Source organism: Pyxicephalus adspersus, chromosome 8 (assembly GCF_032062135.1).
Source record: "Pyxicephalus adspersus chromosome 8, UCB_Pads_2.0, whole genome shotgun sequence".
In the NCBI taxonomy this organism is placed as follows: Eukaryota; Metazoa; Chordata; class Amphibia; order Anura; family Pyxicephalidae; genus Pyxicephalus; species Pyxicephalus adspersus.
The window spans coordinates 31,021,010-31,040,857 of record NC_092865.1 but is presented as its reverse complement, the minus strand read 5'-3'; the positions used below and the strand labels follow the sequence as shown (position 1 = coordinate 31,040,857).

Sequence of the window (19,848 nt, the reverse complement as noted above, 5' to 3'; positions counted from 1 at the left end):
ATATATATATATATATATATATATATATATATATATATATATATATATATATATTTCTAAAAAACTGCTTTAATTTGTATGGCACTAGTTATTTGACCTGTTTTGTGTTACACAACGAGGTGCATTGCATAGAATGAGTTATGGGGTATTACACACATAACTCATGGTAGCAATGCACCTCTCATTTGACATTCATTGGATTTTGTTGCCACCAGCAGACCAGTGCTCCTTTCGCACTTTGACTCCAGCTACATCTGTAGATTAGATGAGATCCAGTGACACCAACCAGACGAAAACATTAAATAAAATATTTAAATGCGAGCAATCTCTTATGTCAGATCTACCGTTCAGAACAATGATCTGCCTGTAATTGTAAATGGTCTCGCTATATAGGCACATCTTGCTGTTTTGTGATTGATTGTGTTCCCCAGATGCTAAAATATTAACAATCTCTAGTTTGAAGACCTTAACAGAGGAAACTGAAACCATTTCTGTCATCACAATTAAGGAGTCCCCTGGCTTTAATTAGCCTGACCTGGGGTGTATCTCCCCCCCTCCATAGCTGGAGTTGAAGAGGAGGGAAAAAAGCCCATTAAAGTCCAGACTGAGACTGATAGCTACTTAATTGAGCACCTAAAGCCTCGAGCCTTTTAAATCAAACACTGTCCTGCACAATCCCCTGGTTAGATAATTAACTCTCCTGCCTCGCAGAAACTCTGTGAAAACAAGTTTTTAGAAAAGGCTACAGTTACACAGTTGCCTTCGTTCTTGGCTCAGAGTGAAAAGCAATTACTTCTCTTAATTTACAAGGGTTTACATTCACTGTGATTTTTCAATTTCTAGAAAATGATATAATTAAATTTTAGGCCTGTACACACTGATGGGAAGCATTCCCATGAAAGCAAATTGACCAATCTTATGCAAGGGAGCGTGAGAAAGGGAAACGCAAACATATCATACTGGACCACATTAGGGAAATTGGGTTTGACCTACAAATGACCTTCATGCACAGAGACTGATAACCAACATCCAGGCAATTAAAAGCGAACAATAGACAGCATTGTCTTTGTAGCCAATGTGGTCTTGGGTGGCTGTTGAATACAAAGAAGTGAAGACAATGTGTGACATACAATAGCCACCCTGTTTTTTAAGGACTGCAGCATGACTGAAAGGCTGACCGGTCCACTTTATACTGCATATAGGGAATTTATAACTAGATCTGTCAAAAAGGGACGGCTGCTTGTGTTAAATGATGCCAAAGGACAAATAAAAAAACGGGGAAAGGGTGTCTTGGTGGTGGTAATTAATGCTTTGTAGGCCTTTTCTGACCGTTATCTCTCAGGTGAATGGTGGGGGACATCAAAATTAACTGGGAAGTCAGATGAGGAATACTCGGGTTAAAAGATTGATAGTCAGTTTACATCAAACTAAAGCAATGGCCCCAGACCAGATTTTATTTTTTAAGCAACAAGTTTTCTCATTGCAGATCCTACTGGACTAAAATGACACTTACAAATAAGATACTTAAAAAAAAAAAAAACTAGAAAAACTTCTACTACGGGTCCTGCCATTACTGACTTCTAAACTAAGAATACCATTCGCCTCTCTACTGATGTTCTTTGCCACCAATACTTTGAGCCACACCAAATTTGAAAAGTTTGTTCCAGGTCAGTAACTTGGAAGTATTGAAGCAACTAAATCATCATGACTAGGCACCTGGCATTTTCAGGAGTGGGCACTATTGACAGTCTCTATTTCCTCAGTATTATTTATTTACATTCTAAACCAACCACCAAACTGAGGCTATGTACACACGTGCAATAATTGCCGTTGGAAACGAACAATTAACGACCCATGGTTCAATAAATAACAAAAAAAAAGTGCCCAACAATGCCGATGAACAAGGAATGTCCCTGAAAATTAACGATCTTCCTGGCAGGTCCGTTGGGGCGACGATTGTTCGCTTTCAGTTGTGTGTACAGTCGTTCAGTGATCGTGGATTGTTCTGCGGTACACTTTCTCGAGTACGCATCACTTCCTGCATCGTTCCAACAATCGTATCCAGTGTGTGTACATTATTGGTGGATTATATTTATATAATTACTATCACATGGTACAGAATTGTGCACTATACAATGTTTAAAAAAAATCGCAACGAACGACGATTATTGCACGTGTGTACCTAGCCTTACTGGTTACAGATACATGCTACTGGATTAATCTTCCAATCCCAAATTTGTCCACAAGTCCTGCAGTGAGTTTTTGTTATATCTATGCCTAAAACACACATTAAAATATGCATTCACACTATTCATTTGTAATAATGTGATAGGTTGTTTGCATTTTAAAGCTTATTTAATATTTGCTGATAAGCAAGATCAGACATATTAAACCAGCTTTGCTTATGCCTTGCTGAGAAAAGTTTGATGTTTGGATCTTAATATTAGCAATTACCTCCCCCTGCCTTAAGACACAGCTATTAGGAACATAGGTGTTCTAATTAGTAGAATGATAAAGTAGCTCTGGGTTAGAAGCATTGTAATAAATATAAAATCATACCTAATTACACAACCTACTTAAAATCAATTTGACTACCTTACTGGAGTGCTACTACCGTGCTTATTTACTACTAGAACTAAGGAGGCATTCAAGAAAGCACTCGCCCAATTACGGGAAGGTGAAATATTTCTTCTGATAAACTGAAATGGGCTTTTTTAATGTAGTGTGTGTGCTTCAGTCATAGGCTGCTAATAAAGAACTGCACATAGAGCAAAAACACTGAGTGACGCCCTGGAGAACTTGGTCAAGACAGATCTAAAATGAGTTTCACAAGTTATGAAGAGTTTGCTGCTGGGGCCAAGGTCTTTTATCTGCTCCCAGAGGCTTAAGCTATAATAGGGTAACATCAAGACCAGAACAATCATTCACTGGGGGAGACATTTAGATGAGTCGTCTATTTCATACTTACAAAGCCAGCTTGTTAATTTTTTTTTTTTTCCTCTTTACAGCCAGTTTGTTCCAAAGTACTTTTAAAACCATTTACACGTGCTTACTGCGTTAAAAAAAAAAAAAAGGAAAGTAGAAAAATTCTGGCCAAAAAAATCTGATTTCAGCTTCCTGTATTCATATTTTTAATCTTAGCTGTCATTCATTGTGCATGTTAGCAGATGGGTGCAAACACTTGACATGGGTAAGCTCTTCTGGGCAGAGTCCTCTCCTCTTGTCAGTGTCTTTCATTTGCAACCCCTATTTAATGTACAGTGCTACATAATATGTTGGCGCTATATAAATACGGTTTAATAATATTGGGTAACACCTCATTTTCCTGCCCACATTTGGTACAATTTTCTGTAAGATAGTATTGGTGCACATTTGCAGCATGCACTTACATTATGATGTCTTTAGGTTCCATAAAGGAAAACTCCCGGCAAAACATGAATTCTTGAAGGTACAAACTGGCCAACGTTTTCATGTAACAAATGGCCTGCTTTGTACATGAGCAGTTTGTAGCCAGTTGGCAACTAAATCCTATTTTGTCAGGTACAGTTACATGTTATCGGGGGAATTCAAGTGTGTTTTTAACTTTTTCAAAATCATAGGTACGTACCCTATAAGGATGTATTGGCTGTTCCAATTTTGCTGTCATTGACAAAAGTTTGGAAGCCATTTTCACGTGGGTGCCCAAGTGTTTTTGCCAATGGGGATAGAAGGAAGTCTCGCAATGGAATGTTTTAGGGAATGTCTGATTGCCAGTTTTATCAATAGAGCCTTTTTGTGTACAGCTTAAAGTATATGTAACCCTCGTCCCTAAAATATCAAAAGATTTGTGTATTCATGTCACTTTTAAAAACTTTTTTTTTTTTTTTAAATGCAGATCTGGATAACTGTGTCTTTCACAGTATCTAGCTCTGAACCACCAGATTCCCTTCTTTGCACTTATATCAACGCCAGACTTTTCTGGCTTAAAGCCCAGTGTCAACAAAGGAAGAGTTAGCCATACATTTCCTGCAAGAGCTATCAGCTTTTGCAAAGGGTGACACATCTTAGTCATTATATGGTTCATTCTTCATTTGTTTATGTTGAAGTCCTTACCATCCTGTAGTGACTGGCAGTTACTCCAGGGAGGGGGCAGGTTCAGGACTGTTTACTATAAAGGAATGTAAAAAATGATTATCTAATGAATGGAACTACCGAGATACAAAATGATGGTATGTTTTTACTCCTACTACAGGGCAAAGGACAGTCTGGGTTCAGGTACACTTTAAATCATGGGACTGGGCTACTTTTTTGATATTGACATTTTTATAGTTTCTGTATAAAACCTTAACCTAAAGTGGTTTTGTTAAATACCTCTTCTTTTCAAACAGGTAACTGATAGCAGAATATATTACCAGAATGTTGACCAAATGTATCTTTGCATGATATAATTTAAATATATTACAGCTTACTAGTTCTTAAATGTGGTATTCTCATAACTTTTCCTCTTTTTTTAAGTGAAGTATACATCCACAGAATAAAAATACCTTGAGTCTGCCCGAAATTTGTTTAACATCCCTGCTTGGAAGTAAAAACTTAAACCAACCTTTCCTGTTCTTTTCTATCAACCTCTTCCCTGTGTTAATAGAAAAGGTAAAGATGGAGAGCTGTCAATAGTGACAGTGTTGCTCCTCTTGCAGTGTGGTTGAAAAGTAGGTGTGTGACATGATAAAAGCAATCGCCATTTTTGGAGCATTGTAGTTTTTTTCTTTTACCATTGAGAACATTTGGCACATTTGGAATGCTGTCTTACAATGTGTCCATACACCTACCACTGTTCAAATCAGTTGCCTATTGTCTTCCAAAAATAATGTAACCAAAGTATTTTTTTTATGAAAGTCCAGTGGTTATGTGAAGTGATAAACTCACAAGTGTGGGGCAAAGTTGCCTTTCTAATGAATCTGAAATTACATTTGGCATTAGTATATACCCAATACTTTCTGACAGCTGTTGTTCGGTTGTAATTATGAACATTATGTCTGTAGCAAGCTACCAGTTGCTTTGAAAATATTTCTCCGTATGCAATATGAAATTCCTCATCCAGACCCAGTTGGCGTCAAGGGACTTTAGATTGTAGTTGAACAAGATGCCAAAACTATAAATCATACCATTTGTCAAAGTTTGCCTTATGGCTGGATGACAAATTTAGTACCTTAATTGCTTACGTTAATTCCTTATGTTCATAAAGAACCTTGGTATACACAATTTTAAAATTGTAAGAATGAAAATGTTGTAGCTGGTGATGGGATAAAGGTACATTGATCTCTGGAGTAACAGAAGGTGGTGCTGCTCCTTTGTTTTTGGACACATATGTTGGACCAGGAGTAAATTACATGAAGACTTGTTCAGAACCTAAGCACATCACCACAACTTCCTCCAGCTTAAGTGATGTGTACCCTTTCTTGCCAGGTTCTGGTATAACTCAGTGTGTTGTACAATGTGTTTGTATATTTAGGAGTTTTGCCTATTTTCTTTTCTGTTGAAGAACATGCAGCCTGTGATATACCTGGGTGCCAAGTATTACACTTTTTTGTTGAGCCTTTTAGGTTTATTTATTAGGATGATGTTGGTTTACCTATTTGTTCCTGGGAAAGTGTCTGTTGTTTGATAGGGATAGTTTATATAGATAGATATCGATTCTACTTTTGGTAGCATAAACTAAACATAAATGTGGACATGAGTCACAAAAAGGTGACTGGTTCTGTCCTGACAACACCACACAGCTCCCCAGTTTTCCTTTCTTCCATTACGAAACATCAGGCTTCTGACTATGGTGCAAACCCCACCCAACAATGAGGTCCCTGAGTAACCTATTGCCTGGCTGAAGCTTTACCATTTGTGGCCAACCTGCTGAGTAGTGCACACTAACCTTGTGCGGGCTGTTGTACTTGCAGAATCTTTTTTGAAGTATACGGTCTTTAGGATGCTCTCTGTCCCCATTTGGGGGTCTGTCCCTGTTGACCATTGTCTTTGGGACTGAAAGTAAAGGAAAACCAGTTGTCCCTAGAAATTGGGTTATCCTTATCGGTTAAAAGTTTTTCTTACTTTGACAAAGTTGCAGGGTTTCTATTATAACAGTTGTAGATACCGACTAATTTCATATGCTTCTTGCAATTGTTATTAAATGTGTACCTGTGATTCAAGGTAAAGATGCTGCCATTACAGAACACCTTCCAAAAATGCCTATTTCTGGCTCTTTAGTCTCAATCCTGGGGCCAGTATCTACAGACAATTGTTTGAATCTGGTGAGTTTTGCATTACTTTACAAATCTATTGGAATGTAAAATCTCCTAAAATGGTTAAAATTTTTGGTCAATATCTTGGATTCTTCTTGCATGATGCAACCATTCTACTTAACGCCCCTCTTATAGGACAGCTTGGATCTAGGCCCACATCCGATGCTAAAGCCACCTTTGCCTCCTGCACACAGTTCTAGTTCCTGGCAGCCATGTTACTGTGATGCTTAGGGGAACTAGTCTGCCCTGGAATTGGTACTGGTAACATGAGTTTCCGTGCAGCCAGTTCTGACAGGTTCACTTTAAGTGGTTCTAATCACATGCACTTTTTACATAATTCACTTTTTCCTATAGATACTTGGTTGTGATCCTTGTTTTTGTATTAAAGGTTCTGTATGTCTCGGGTCTCCCTTGTGAGGGGTCCAGCTGCCCGAGCCTCCTGTCTCCGGAAGTACCACGTGTGCTGGGCTCCCCTCCTCCCTCCCACCACCCTAAGCATTCTGCAGGAACGTGTCAGCGTGCGATCCCGGGCCTCAGACTAATTAGTTTTGAAATGGAGTTTTGATTGAACTCTACAAATCGATGCCGCTGCAAAATTTGTTTCTCGGGCTTCCTATTAAAAGCCATCTTAAGGGGCAGTTTTTACTACTCTCCCTGTCGTTCAGTCGATACATTTAATAACAACTTACAGGCTATTTTCAATAAAGTGGCGACAGCAAATTAGTAGTTTGAACATGACAAGCCTCCTGCAAGATCAGATTCAGAAAACTCTGGGCAATTAGATTTTTTTTTCTCCTTTTTCTTTCCTAAGGAGGAAGCATGTTGCGGTAATGAGAAGCACTTGGACCAGTGCAGACACATTATTAACCCCTGCTGTGCCTCATAGTAGTGTGATACACTCCAGCTGGGTGGCAGAGGGACAATTGCAGCCTGGCTGCTGTATAATTTAGACCAAGCCGTACACTCGTCAGGGTTGAATCATCTAGTTCAGGAGTTTTATAAGTGCTTCAGTAAATACCAGAGATGCATCAGAACATCTTGGAGGTTTTAGAATGGCTATACATGGTTACATCTTTCAACAGCTAAAGTGTGAAATCGAGGACTTATTCATTCATACTTTAATACCTGGGACGATGGAATAAAATACCAGTTCCTTCTCTTTATGATCACATGATTGAAAATTTCATGCTCAAGACAAACTAGCTCTCGCTCCCCCTCAACCATTTTGGTGTACTGTTTGCTTTCATAGGTTTTGTCTGATGGCAATATAAGTAAAGTCGTGCAAAGTACAGTAGACATGCCATCCAGTCAGACGATTAAAGATAAAAAAGAAACCTGCCTGCATTTGTTTACTGCCATGAATCTACCTTAAAAGCACATTCACAGTCCACGCTCCAGCTCTTGGCATAAAAATGTGTGATGGGGGGAAAACAATAGGTATTGGCCTAAAGATTTTAACTTGCTCAGTCAATTCACACCCTATAAAATTCAGTCAAAAGATGTCTGCAGTGGTTGCATAAGGCCTGTAGGTTCTCCAATCTGACCATGATCGGGTATAGCCAATAGCCAACAGTGCCTCTTCTGATCATATTCTAGTATTGTACTTAGACATACAAATGGTCCCCAGTCTGACCATCAAAAGCTCATAGCAGCATGTACTTTCATATCTGCAGACAAAACTTCAGGCAAACGGATAAATACACGATGGAATTACATATTCATATATTACGGTTTTACCTGCTAAAGACTTTGTAATTTTAAAAAGCCATCATTATGATATACACCGTTTTACCCTCTGCGGGTGACACTTCTATTTCAGCAATGCAACTTCCTAGGTCTCATCGGCACATCCATTTGTATCATTACTTCCATCTAATTAGCTGTAAAAGTTGAGCCATGAAGTAGTAAAATGTTCTTCTTGGCTTTGCAGTGTGTGATGCACGGTTGTAAATCACAAGATTGAGTATACAAAATTACAAATCCTATTAGTAGATAAAAACACAAAATCATATATTTAAATTGTGTATTTAGCAGTTTGCTTGGAGTTCTACCATAACTTATTGCAAAAACAAAATTTTTTTTCGATCGGGTAACAGTATCTGGAGTACAAAGGACTTGCTCAGAGCAACGATAATCCACAGCAAATGCAGTTGGATACATTCAAAGGCTCTTTGAGCACATCATCTTATTTGGTTTTTTTAACTGCAGAAAACTATTTAGGATATATTGCTGTTAAATTTAAAAGCAAGGGGAACAAGATCTAGATGGGTAGGAAGTAATCTGATGGCATAGAAATAAAGGGGCAGCCTCTTGTAAACTGGTTTTTGAGGTTGTACACTGTGCAAGACCGTGACCTTTATTCTTCTTTAAACCTGCTCAGTCACTGGCCTGGAACAAGTATGCACCTTTTTGTTTGTGTCCCCACTTCTTAAAGCTCTTGTTGGTTTAAGCAACCAATATCTGAAGTGTCTGGCAAAGTTATTTTACATTAAATTGTATATTAGCTAGGCATTAGTGAAATGACGTGAACATTTAATACGTATACTTTTACCTAGCTCATTATTCATTGTCTATAGTCTTCACTCTGGTTGTTTGTGACCTCTTTTGCCCAATGATTTTGATGACCTTGAAAACCCATGTGAACATGCCGACCTGACAATTCATTTTAAACACACAGGGAAAGTACCGCAGAAGTCTTAGCATTGGTGTTCTTCTTAAGGTTACACTAAAGGGTTGTGTACATTTTCTTACTCTTGGATCCTCGTGAGTGGGTTTTGTTTTTATGCTCGCATACCAATAGTTTTCCTTATCTTTAGTAGGAAAGTGAGGTATCGTAAGCATGAGTTCTGTGCTTAAACTTGACTTGGACCCCTAGGCTGACTAAGTATACCCGGATGCTATTGCCAATACCATAGGGTTGCATCACGACATTGTCAGCCAACACAAATAAGATTGTGCACCGTAATAGTTCTCTTAACGTCCGAATAGTCATCTGGTCTGGTGCTTTTAGTACAGTATTATCTAAAACGATCATTTAAATATTCTGTAGCAATATAGTCTGCAGCGTAGGTTAATCTGGAGCCACTAAGTGTTAACCACAAAGATATGCATACCCCAGGACCCTTTTGTCTAGCTATTGTGTCCCCTTCTGATAGCCTTAAGAGGTGCTGTTTATGTCTAGCTACTCAATAACCAAGCTTTATACCAAATTATTACAAAATCACAATGCTATTTTGTGTGATCATTTGCATGTGGATAGAGCGTTCATGCCCCATAACTGCAGGTGTTTTGTGATTCAGGTTGTTCCGATTTGTCCAACTTTTAAAGAATTGATAACCCTCATCATTGTTTCATCAATGTGTATGTCGAGCAAAACGGTAATCTTCTGAAAATAACACTGTTGCTACCCACAGTCAAAAGCCTTTGTGTTTGGCTGTTGCTAACATACTGCTGTTCCGTAAGCGAGCAATATCAATGTTCGAAAAAAACTCGGAACCCCTTCCCTTTAAATAGGAAAACGTATTGTATAACGCGCAACACCTATATTGCAAGATAAAACCCATATCCTTGTAAGATGAATGCTTCGTTCCTTTCTGGCTAGTACCTTTATCAAGGCATGACATCAAAACCAAATTAAGGTTTGTGTGTTTTTTTTTCTTTTTTTTTTTGTTTTTCTTGGGGTGTAGGAAAAATGCAATCTTCATTAACTTCCTTGTGCACCGATTATACCGAGTGCCTAAATGTATTAGGAAATTATGTGTATGTATTTTTTTTTTTTTTTTTCCCCTTCTCCACTCCCCCTATGGCAGATGTTGTGGTCTCATTTGATTGCATAGGAAAACTGCAGTGATACAACAAACACCCAGAGAGATATGATGACAAATGGGTCCAGATCCCGGTAAATTACTTTCTGCTCAAATCGAAATTTCATTCAGTTTGTTGCTAGCAGAGATGAAGTAATCTAAATTGTGGACTCAGGAGCAGATAGAGGGAAGTCGGAGCAAGCATTTCATTATCAAGAGAGAGAGAGAAGGTTAGAATGAAAGAGATGAGCGGAGGCAAATCTAAAGTGTTGACACTATGATTGAAAAGGTTAACCCATACACATTATATATCAACCTGGATAGCAGTGACTTCCTAATGGAAACTCTGCTCTGATGGCGGTTTGCTGGAGTTTCAATACACAGAGCATGATGTCTTCTTAGATATACAATCAAATCCCCTTAACCCCTTTGATGACTCATATCTCTTGATATGATTAAAGCACAAAAAAAGGGACTTTTTCAAATAATTTCAAGGACACGATGCATTTAAACTCTAGTCATGAATTGTATCTCTTTATATAATTTTTTTTTATGATGAACCCAGAAATCTGATAAAAATAAGTGTAGAACAGAATTGTTTTGTATTTGCTTGAGGTATGTAAGTCACTGTTTTTGATTAAATCTCAGGGTTCCTTGTGAATAGAAGAAAGGTCGTATTTTTCTGCTGATACAAAAGTTATTTTTTTTTTTTTTTAATATTCAGCTGTAAGCCAAGCACTCTAATTTCAAATATTATTACCTGTCTGCTTTTTTTTTCCCTTCTACTAAAGCAACACTTTTCTGCATCGGGGGTAAAATCTGTGGTCCTAAAATTAAGTGTTTGTTTTATCTGTGTTTTATAGGTTATTTGGCAACAGCGGAGCTTGCAGTGCTTGCGGACAGTCCATTCCAGCCAGTGAATTGGTCATGAGGGCACAAGGGAATGTGTATCATCTTAAGGTACTTGTCTATGGCCCATGGGGTTTTTGTCACTTGTTCCATGATGTAGATGCCTAATAGTAAACTGTAAAGTCAAGACTTGAGTGTTTAAGTACACCATGGGGCTGACGTGTCTGAAGGAAGAACTGTCTGGGTTGTCTGTAGCAACTAGAGGCTATTTATTTTCTCCCAGGCTTCAGGCAAAACTTTTTCCTCTACATATAATAAATTAGGCCTTCAGTACCTGGAAAGCTTCACACCTCAAGTGGTTAAAGTAAAAGCCCTGATCTGCAGTTGTTTAATTGAAGTTGTGACCTATAGTATTTTGGATTTTTTTTTTCTGAATGTATCTCCTTCTGTTTCTTCAACACAGTGTTTTACATGCTCAACTTGTCGGAATCGCCTCGTCCCAGGGGACCGGTTTCACTACATCAATGGCAGTTTATTCTGTGAACATGATAGACCTACAGCTCTTATCAATGGTCATTTGAATTCACTTCAGAGCAATCCACTACTGCCAGACCAGAAGGTGAATACTTCATTTTTTATTAACAAGCCTCTCAAGGGGGGCTAATTGCTACTATTATGTGTGCTACTATTATGTGTGCTGTTATTCTTATTTGCATTTTCTTTATATGTATAAGGGTGCAAGGTGAAGAATAGGTTGCTCTTATAACAATACAGAATATCGATAACGCAAACCTATGCTGTTTGGTTTTCTTCCTTATTTAACCTTTCAGTTCTTCCCTTCTAAAAAAAACTACATATTAAATGCCTATATAAAAGTTTTTAGTCTATCCTGTCTTCATATTTACAAAACCCCGTAAGACTGTATAGCCAGGTCGTTGACGTAGCTTTTTTTTTTTTTTTTTTTTTTCTTCATGGAATTTGGAATTGGCTACACGTTCGGCCATTCTGTGTGCAGGACTGCAAGGGATTTCAAGACGTCAAGGCATCAACTCAATTTCACATATTTGCCTAGCTGCGTTTAAAAATACATAACTGCATACTACCTTTAACGCTTTGAAACAATGATGTGTTATTACATCACCCATTCCCGTAGGGGCCTTTAACAGATAATTGCAGTAGGTTATTGAAAGCTGGTCTTTAATTGGCTGCAGGGAGTCATGGAACATCAGTGCTGCTTGTATCAACCTGATAAATACAGAATGCTTCTGTTACATAGCAGTTTAACACTTTTTTTTTTCTAGTACAAGCTGGAGAACATTTTTTACAACATAAAGTGGACTTGTCATTAAAATTCACCTTAACCAGAAAAAGGCAAATGTCTGCTTTACTTACAATAATCTGATCCTCTTTCCTTTAATGCAGAAAAGCCGCAGCAGCCTTGATCACATGGTCCGTGGCTGCCAATCATTATGGTGGTTCAATTGAAAACAAGTTTTCAGGCACATGCAGAGCTCTTTCCAGTCCCCTATATAGGCACACACATGCAGCTTGGTGATGTGAACTTACATATGTATGTAAGAGTAATTTGCAAGAACAATAGTTGGGTGTGTTGTCATGCAAAGGTGACCACAGTCTTAAGTCTGCCTGCAGATAGACTTTACAGTGTAAGGCCTATTACTGATTTCAAGAAATCTAATGACCTTGCCACTTTTCTGATCTCCATCAAAGTGACTCTAGAAAGCAGGGCCTCTACCATGCTGCATGTCTGCTAAATTCCTTTTTCCTTATTGAACTGTTCGCGCAGGAAAAATATGTAGGTAGCAAAATGTTACTATAGGAGATAAAGCCCTAGATATTTGATATTCTATTTTGTTAGGTGATCCTCAGCAATAAATGGGTAATAGCCAAGTTCTGTTGGTGATGCAGTTACTACTAATTACTGATACATGCCAATGCACGAGTTACATGATGTAAGTAAATGGGTCCCTTTCCCCATGTCCGAATCTAAATGTTTTTTATATACTGCTGTATTCAGCCCTAAAATAAATTAAGGCCTAAATTTATCAATGACTATGCCTATTATCCAGTAATGGTGCTTCTCATTGGGAAAATTGCTTCCAAAAATGTACTTGAACAGATTTTCCACCTGTTCCAAGTGATTATGCTTTTCTGTTTGATGAATGTATGTCATACCTACTCATATCAACCTTTTTACCTAATATAATGTTGTGCACATGTCGACCAACCTGATTAAGTGCTACAAACTTTGCCCACAACACCCCCACCCCCTCCCCAACTCTACACAATCTATTAGCATTTGCTCTATCTGGTTACCCCATGCCCAGTTTTCAATGTGATTCCAGACAGGAAGTGACCTTGCCACACTTATCAAGCATGTCTAAGTTGACATTTCCAGACTTATTGCCTGCTAGAACAACTGTACTGTCAATATCATTTGCAATTTCATTTCCTTTTTTTTTTTTTTTTTCCTCAATGCATCCTTTACTCTGCGACCTAATTAGATAACAGAGTTTATCAACCTGAAACAACAAAAAAAAAAATGCAATTACTGCTTATGATAGTATTATATTGCACTTATAGCAAGTGTATACATATATTAATCATCAGATGAGTGAGTGTGTGTGTGTGTGTATATATATAAATAATATGTGGACACACTCTGGGTAATTAAGTATTTTTAATTAATTTAGAATTCCAGTAATATTTATAAATAACCATTGTGTGCTTCTCCCGCAGGCTGATGTAAATAGAATTCTGGCTGCTCATCCTTATTGAGTAATATATTATATTTTATTGTGTTTTAGGCCAAGGGAAAAAAAAAGGGGGGGGGGGGGGGGTTTAATTTTTTTTGTTGAGAGATTCCCTAAAATGTAGCAAATGGAATATTTGAAAAGCTAATCCATGGGTAGTGGTTTGTAGTATAATTACAATGTAGCACTATCCAGTGAGGAATTTAAATAAATACATTCTTGGTCCTGGATCTATATACATATTTCTTTTATAGGCCAGCAGACATAAATGAGATTGCACCCTTAACACATGTTTTCTGAGCGCCATTCAGATCAACAGTTGTACAATCTCTCTAGAAACGAGCCTGTTTAAGATCTATTTTCATTTTCCTAATAAGTCTCCTTGCTATTCTAGCGAGTGCATTTTGATAACTGCGGTGTCTAATTTGTAACAATTACTGTCAGTCCTCAGCAAGTCTGCTCATTCCACACTGGTTCAGGGGAAAAGAAGGAATGTACAACTCCTGCACATAATTGTATTCACCTCATATTTCATACTGATTATGTATTGATGACATTGATTCATTTACTCTTTACAGCTCCACTTGCATGGGTAGTAAATCTTATTGACCACATATGAATTTTAATTTCAAATTGGTGATAGATTTTTCCATCAGCTCTGATAGCGTATTTGACTTTTTCATCATTAACCCAGGCAATCACGCTGCACTGAGTTATTGCACTGAAACAAAAAATGCATACTTCAGTTGCTGCTAGTATATAGATTTGCAATAGAAACTTCATTAATGCGTTGAGAATTAAAGCAAGAAAATGCATTTGTTCTCTGGCGTAGTCGCCTGAAATTAAATTTTGATTTTGTAGAAACGTTCCCCGTAGGTGGCGGCGGTATTTTAATACACATTATTTGGTTTTTTACATGGGCGGTACCCTTTATCTCTCTAACCCCTTTGTTTTTCAAAAGCAGTTAGATTGTGGTAAATGTATTATGATCTGTTAACAGAATTTAAAATAAATAATGAGCAAATTAAGATTATCATTTAAAAAATACTTGATGGTGCTGAAGTATGTATGGGGTGGATATCAGATTACTCTGGGCAACCAGGGTAGTCTGATTTTGTCTCATAAAATCTCAGTAGCGGACACCCCAACATTCCTAGGGGAACAAGAACAGTTTAGGGTTATAGTACCCAAAACCTATAGATGAAGCCAAGGGCTGCCTTTACAGGCCCCAACTATATTACAATATCACTGCTGGATTGACCTGGCCTTGACCCTTTATAGCAGGAGAAGACCAAGTAGGAATATAAATACAGTTTGCACTGTAGTATTGCATTTATACCAGGCAGTGCATTTTTATGCATTGTACACTAAAGAATTTTTCCTGGTCATGGTCTTAAAATACTGTAATAAAAATGGGCATTTTTTTTTAGTTTGAGGTTAGCAACTTCAGCAGGAAGCTATCGCCATGTATTTCGAGCCTTTTAGTTCTAGGTATACCAAACGTTTTCCCAATTGGCCATGCCATCATTGGTATTTTTTTCACTACAACATGAATTTATTATTTTTTTTATATATAAACACACTCTCTCACATTTTGTGACCTGGCTTTTCTATATAATAATTATAGGCGATTGTTGTAAAGAATAGAACGTTGATGAGGGCAAATAAATAGCTACAGTGGAGATAAATAACCAAACCTACCTTAGACTGTGCAAAACCTATGACTGTACCGAGATGTAATCCAACCTAAATTAGTGGACATTAGATTCAAAACCTTTATGTCCTAAGTCCAAGAATGTGTGGGGGTTTTTTTATTTACCAACTTTTTTAGTAATAAATGTGATGGTGCAGAATAAGAACACTTGAGATAATTATGAAGTGATGAATATATTCTGAAGAAATGTTTTTCGAATCCCATAGTCTGATGCATGCTTTTAAGTGGCAAAAATAAATGTGGATTTCAAAGCATAAATAAAATCCTATCCCATATCCAAACATAAAAAAATAAATTGTGTCTTGCTAGTACTTGGATGCATTAGTTTGAGGACTTGTTTATAATCTGACTTGGCGATCCTGACATTACCACACTTTCTGTCCAGCAGTGACAGTGTTTACTTGGCGCTCCCAGTGAAAAAGTACATTTTTCAAAAGTATAGTGTTACTTTAACTTTTGGACACATTAAATCTTTTACACATACCACTTGCTGCATAAAGTTACTCCTATTTTAGATGTTTGTAATGGTGTTACTTTTTTCACTTTTACCTGGCACTCCGGCCAGTAACACATCTAGGATGATAGCAAAGCCTCATCTTACTGTATCTGGACAACAGAAACCAGATATAACTACAGAACTCTCTGCTCTACTGTTCTCATAACATAGAGTGTAGGGGACTGAGAACATTGTCACTGATAATAGGAGGGCACAGAAAGCTATGGGTTTTACAACATTTCTGATGCAATCAATAGATTTTTTTTTGCACTTTGCTGAAACCAGTAATATCAGTTTTAAAATCTATTTAAAAGATCAAAAGGTATGTCCTGACATATGTCATGTGCACAGTGAAATGCCCCATCTCTCTGACCTGTGCTGTATGTACATTAAAGCTCTTGTTTACCATAAAGCTTATCAGGCTGCATTTCAATGCCTGAAAAGCCTATAGAACTTGGTGAAAAATGCAGAAAAGGCAAACTATTAACAGAAAACATTGTGATTACTTTTACTCCAGTGTATAGGAGCTTCATCGTGACCTATTTCACTGGATAATTAGAAGCCTACTAGTTATTGCTTGCATATATACCCCTTGGTGTTTACTTACTTGTTAATTAAATTCTTTGTTACTTGTGTTTGGCAAGGGGGTGGTGAAGCAAGTAAACTCACCTGTACAAATCATTCAGCGTTTAGTCTATTATGTTAACTCCTCTGGATTGTTTAAATGAAGGCTTGTGTCATTCACTTTATTGGTTATTAAAAAAATCTTCTAGTTTACATATCACTCAACAATTCCCTGGTTGTTATATAATTGGAGTTGTCTGTGTCCATAGTAGAGGACATTTGATGCTCATTTATTAAATATGCTCACTGGCTGCTCTCTAATCTCTTTGTTCTGGACAGCCAAATTACCTTTCTCACACTGAGCTTCAACTCTTGGGAATTGAACCTCCACTCTTGAACCACTTTAATTAGCTTGAAAGTGTGGTTCTCCTGAAGGAGGGGGTGGGGGCCTTGAACTCCTTCCCTAGACCTCAGGTTTTACTAACTTGGTGCCCTAGAAAGTTCACGGTGTTATTTAAAACTCCCGTGCCTAGAAGAATATCTTGTTTTAAATGCAACTAATTTTGTTTCTAAAAAGAAATTTGATATCCTATCTACTTAACACCAATCAAATGTGTTTTACTTGTTTACTATGGTAGAAACAAAATTATTACATAAATCTACACCAAGAATATCAACTGCTTTTTACAATGTTTAGTAATAGTTAATATATCGTAATATGTTGCATTATTATCAGCATACATAAAAGAATAAAGACCGATATACAGTGTGTTAATTGACACAAGTTTGCATGCATTTAGTAATGTAAAGAAATGGTATATTGTCTAGGGGCTCTATTTATAAAAGAGGAAATGTTCGATTCCCGTTTTATAAATGAAGCCCTAAGTTTAAGATACTCTCCTAATACATCCCCAGGTATTGCGCACATTTATATTAACCCTAGCTAGCTTAGTAAAGTAGCCTGTTTAAGTGCCAAAATCACCCATCACTTTAAAGTGAACCTGTGCAAGTCAAATTTTGGTCTCTTTGGCATCTTTTAATTACTTTCACATTAAGTTAGCTATTTGGTTTGAGAGGAACATGTAACCTACTTCTCTTCCACTCAAAAAACAAAAACATTGGAAATCCAAAACCCTCATCAGGCGCACAAAGCAATGGGTTTATTTTATTAGATGCTCTCCCAGCATAACTTTTGTCTCTTTACCAGTGTGATTCTGCATAAGAAATTGTAAATTGTTTGCCCAACACTGGCCGAGAGAGATCTACAATAGGTGGTAATTATGGATTTTGTCTGATCCTTCAAAAGTTGTAAGAACCTGGCATGCAATTACCTGCCTTTCAGTTTCTACCTAAATGAGGGGTCTATTTTCCTTGAACTCTGCCTTCTCAACGGTTTTATATTGAAACATGCTTTTCCAAATCTTAGTCTAGAAACTAAAGAAAAATTTCTCTCTTGTTTTCTAGGTTTGTTAAAAGGTTGGACTAAAACAGAAAGTGTGCCTTCATCTCAAGTTCTTTCATCGCAGATGGATCCCATATGTCTCCAGTAGACAAGTCACCTTTTGTAGCTAGCATCCGTGCCAGCTTCATGCCATTGCACCTTTTTTTTCCCCTCTCTTCTTGGTTGCCCTTCCCACATTTCTTGGTGTTTGAAAATGACTGAAGACATATATTAAGGACTCCATGATCCGGGCTTATGGGGAGACTGAGATTACAAAAATGAAACAAGCGGTTTAACCAGACAGACTTATTTACGAGGGTGAAAATGACTCATGAATCCTGTTTTGAGATGCATTTAAAGACTGCTTACCCACCCTCATTACTGATTTTAGCAGGGCACTTGCCAGCATTTGCACCCTTACCCTTGACAACACTCTACTCACTCTTTGTATATTTTATGTGCTGTGAGGAAGATTGTTCATTCAAGCTGAACATAAGATAAAAAGGGGAGTTGTAGCTTTTTATTTTTATTTTATTTTTTTGTGGTACTTTATCACAAACACTTTTAAAGTATCTCTCTGTAAAATAAAATGTATGTATGCATGTATGTGTTATTTTATTATTTTTGTTTTTTTAACTTTAATTTTCTTTTGTCCTACCGTTGCTACTTCCCGTTGCGATAAAGGGAAGGGGCGGGGAAAGAATCTGCTATTGTGTAGAAATTTTCACCTACTTGCTGATTGAAGATAAACTTTTATTTGTGATATTTTCAGAGACTTGCTCTAGTATGGTGTATTTAAGTAATAAAAGATTAAAATGCTATTGTTAATTTGGTTTACTGGTTACTGCTTTACCAAAAGGCTTTTATTTCAAAAGATTGTCTGATCTTTAACAAACTTCGAGCGTTGGCAATTACTATTCCTAAAAGAAGCGATGTAATACCTTTGGCACTTGTCTGTTTTTACTAGAGGATGGATATCTTTCCTGCAACTTTGCTATTAGAAAGTTTGCCATTCTTTTTTTATCAGCCTTTCAGACTGCTGTTGAGTACAGCATAAGAGCCTATTCCAGGCCCCACTAGGCTGGGCATGCAGGGAGCAACATGAAAGTACCATTAGGCCCTGGGTTCTGTGTACAGGAACTTTCTAAGCCTCGCACATTCTGCACTCTTCTGATTCAGAGCTTCTGACTTTGCTGCTGCAATTGCCACTGGTTCTCATTCTGAAAGGGTTAAAGCTGAAAGACTGGGTTCTGTTGTCACTTTGTGCTTTTTTCCTGCCATTCAGCTTAGCAGGAGCATTCTCTAGATCTAGGATCTGAACCTGAGATCCAGTTCGTTCTTGTTACCAGACCATTGGTTACCCATGCTATGCTGTATGTTTAACCAGCTGTCTGTGAGCACCTGATGCCTCTTGAGTCCCCTCAATTTCTTCTTGGAGACCATATATTTATAGGGAACATTACAGCCTTCATTGGTGGAGTGTGCATGGCCATAAATGTATTGAGTCAACCTACTGTCTCAAGTTTTGAGTCTTTTAGAAAAACAGAATCATTGCAAGACTTTTTTTCTTCCTTATTTTACTTTTTAGTTTTCTAATTTGTGGTCCATTTCTATAGTGGATTCAGTTGTGGCCCCTGCCAACGTGGAGTTCCCAAGTTTTGCTATCGGATATTCCAGCATTTAATGACTTAGAACTGCTGTTTCCAAACCTCCAAACATTGTATCTGAATATCGGAAATCTGCGAGTTCCACATTTTCTCAGTCCTCCAAAGGTTCTTCAACTTGAGGATGTGCTCCCAGTTTTAGGTGAGGTAACTTGTCAATAATATGGGGAACAGTCTGTCACTATGGTTTTTAGTCCATCCAGTGGTAATGGTGCTCATTCCCTAATTGGGCCAGCAAGGTCTGAAAGCCTAAAGTTGCTTGTCTTTTCTTGAG

The 19,848-nt window shown here is 37.6% G+C and overlaps 1 protein-coding gene across 1 annotated transcript in view; it reads left to right on the top strand.

Annotated features, from left to right (window-relative positions):
* The window catches only part of LMO4 (LIM domain only 4), a 26,032-nt gene extending 7,294 nt beyond the window's left edge, over positions 1-18,738 (top strand). The window contains exons 3-5 of the mRNA XM_072419920.1: positions 10,939-11,035; positions 11,388-11,543; positions 17,934-18,738. Coding sequence (XP_072276021.1) covers positions 10,939-11,035; positions 11,388-11,543; positions 17,934-17,942 — 262 coding nt within the window. The 3' untranslated portion in view covers positions 17,943-18,738. The remainder of the gene's footprint in view (positions 1-10,938; positions 11,036-11,387; positions 11,544-17,933) is intronic.
* The last annotated feature ends 1,110 nt before the right edge of the window (positions 18,739-19,848 follow it).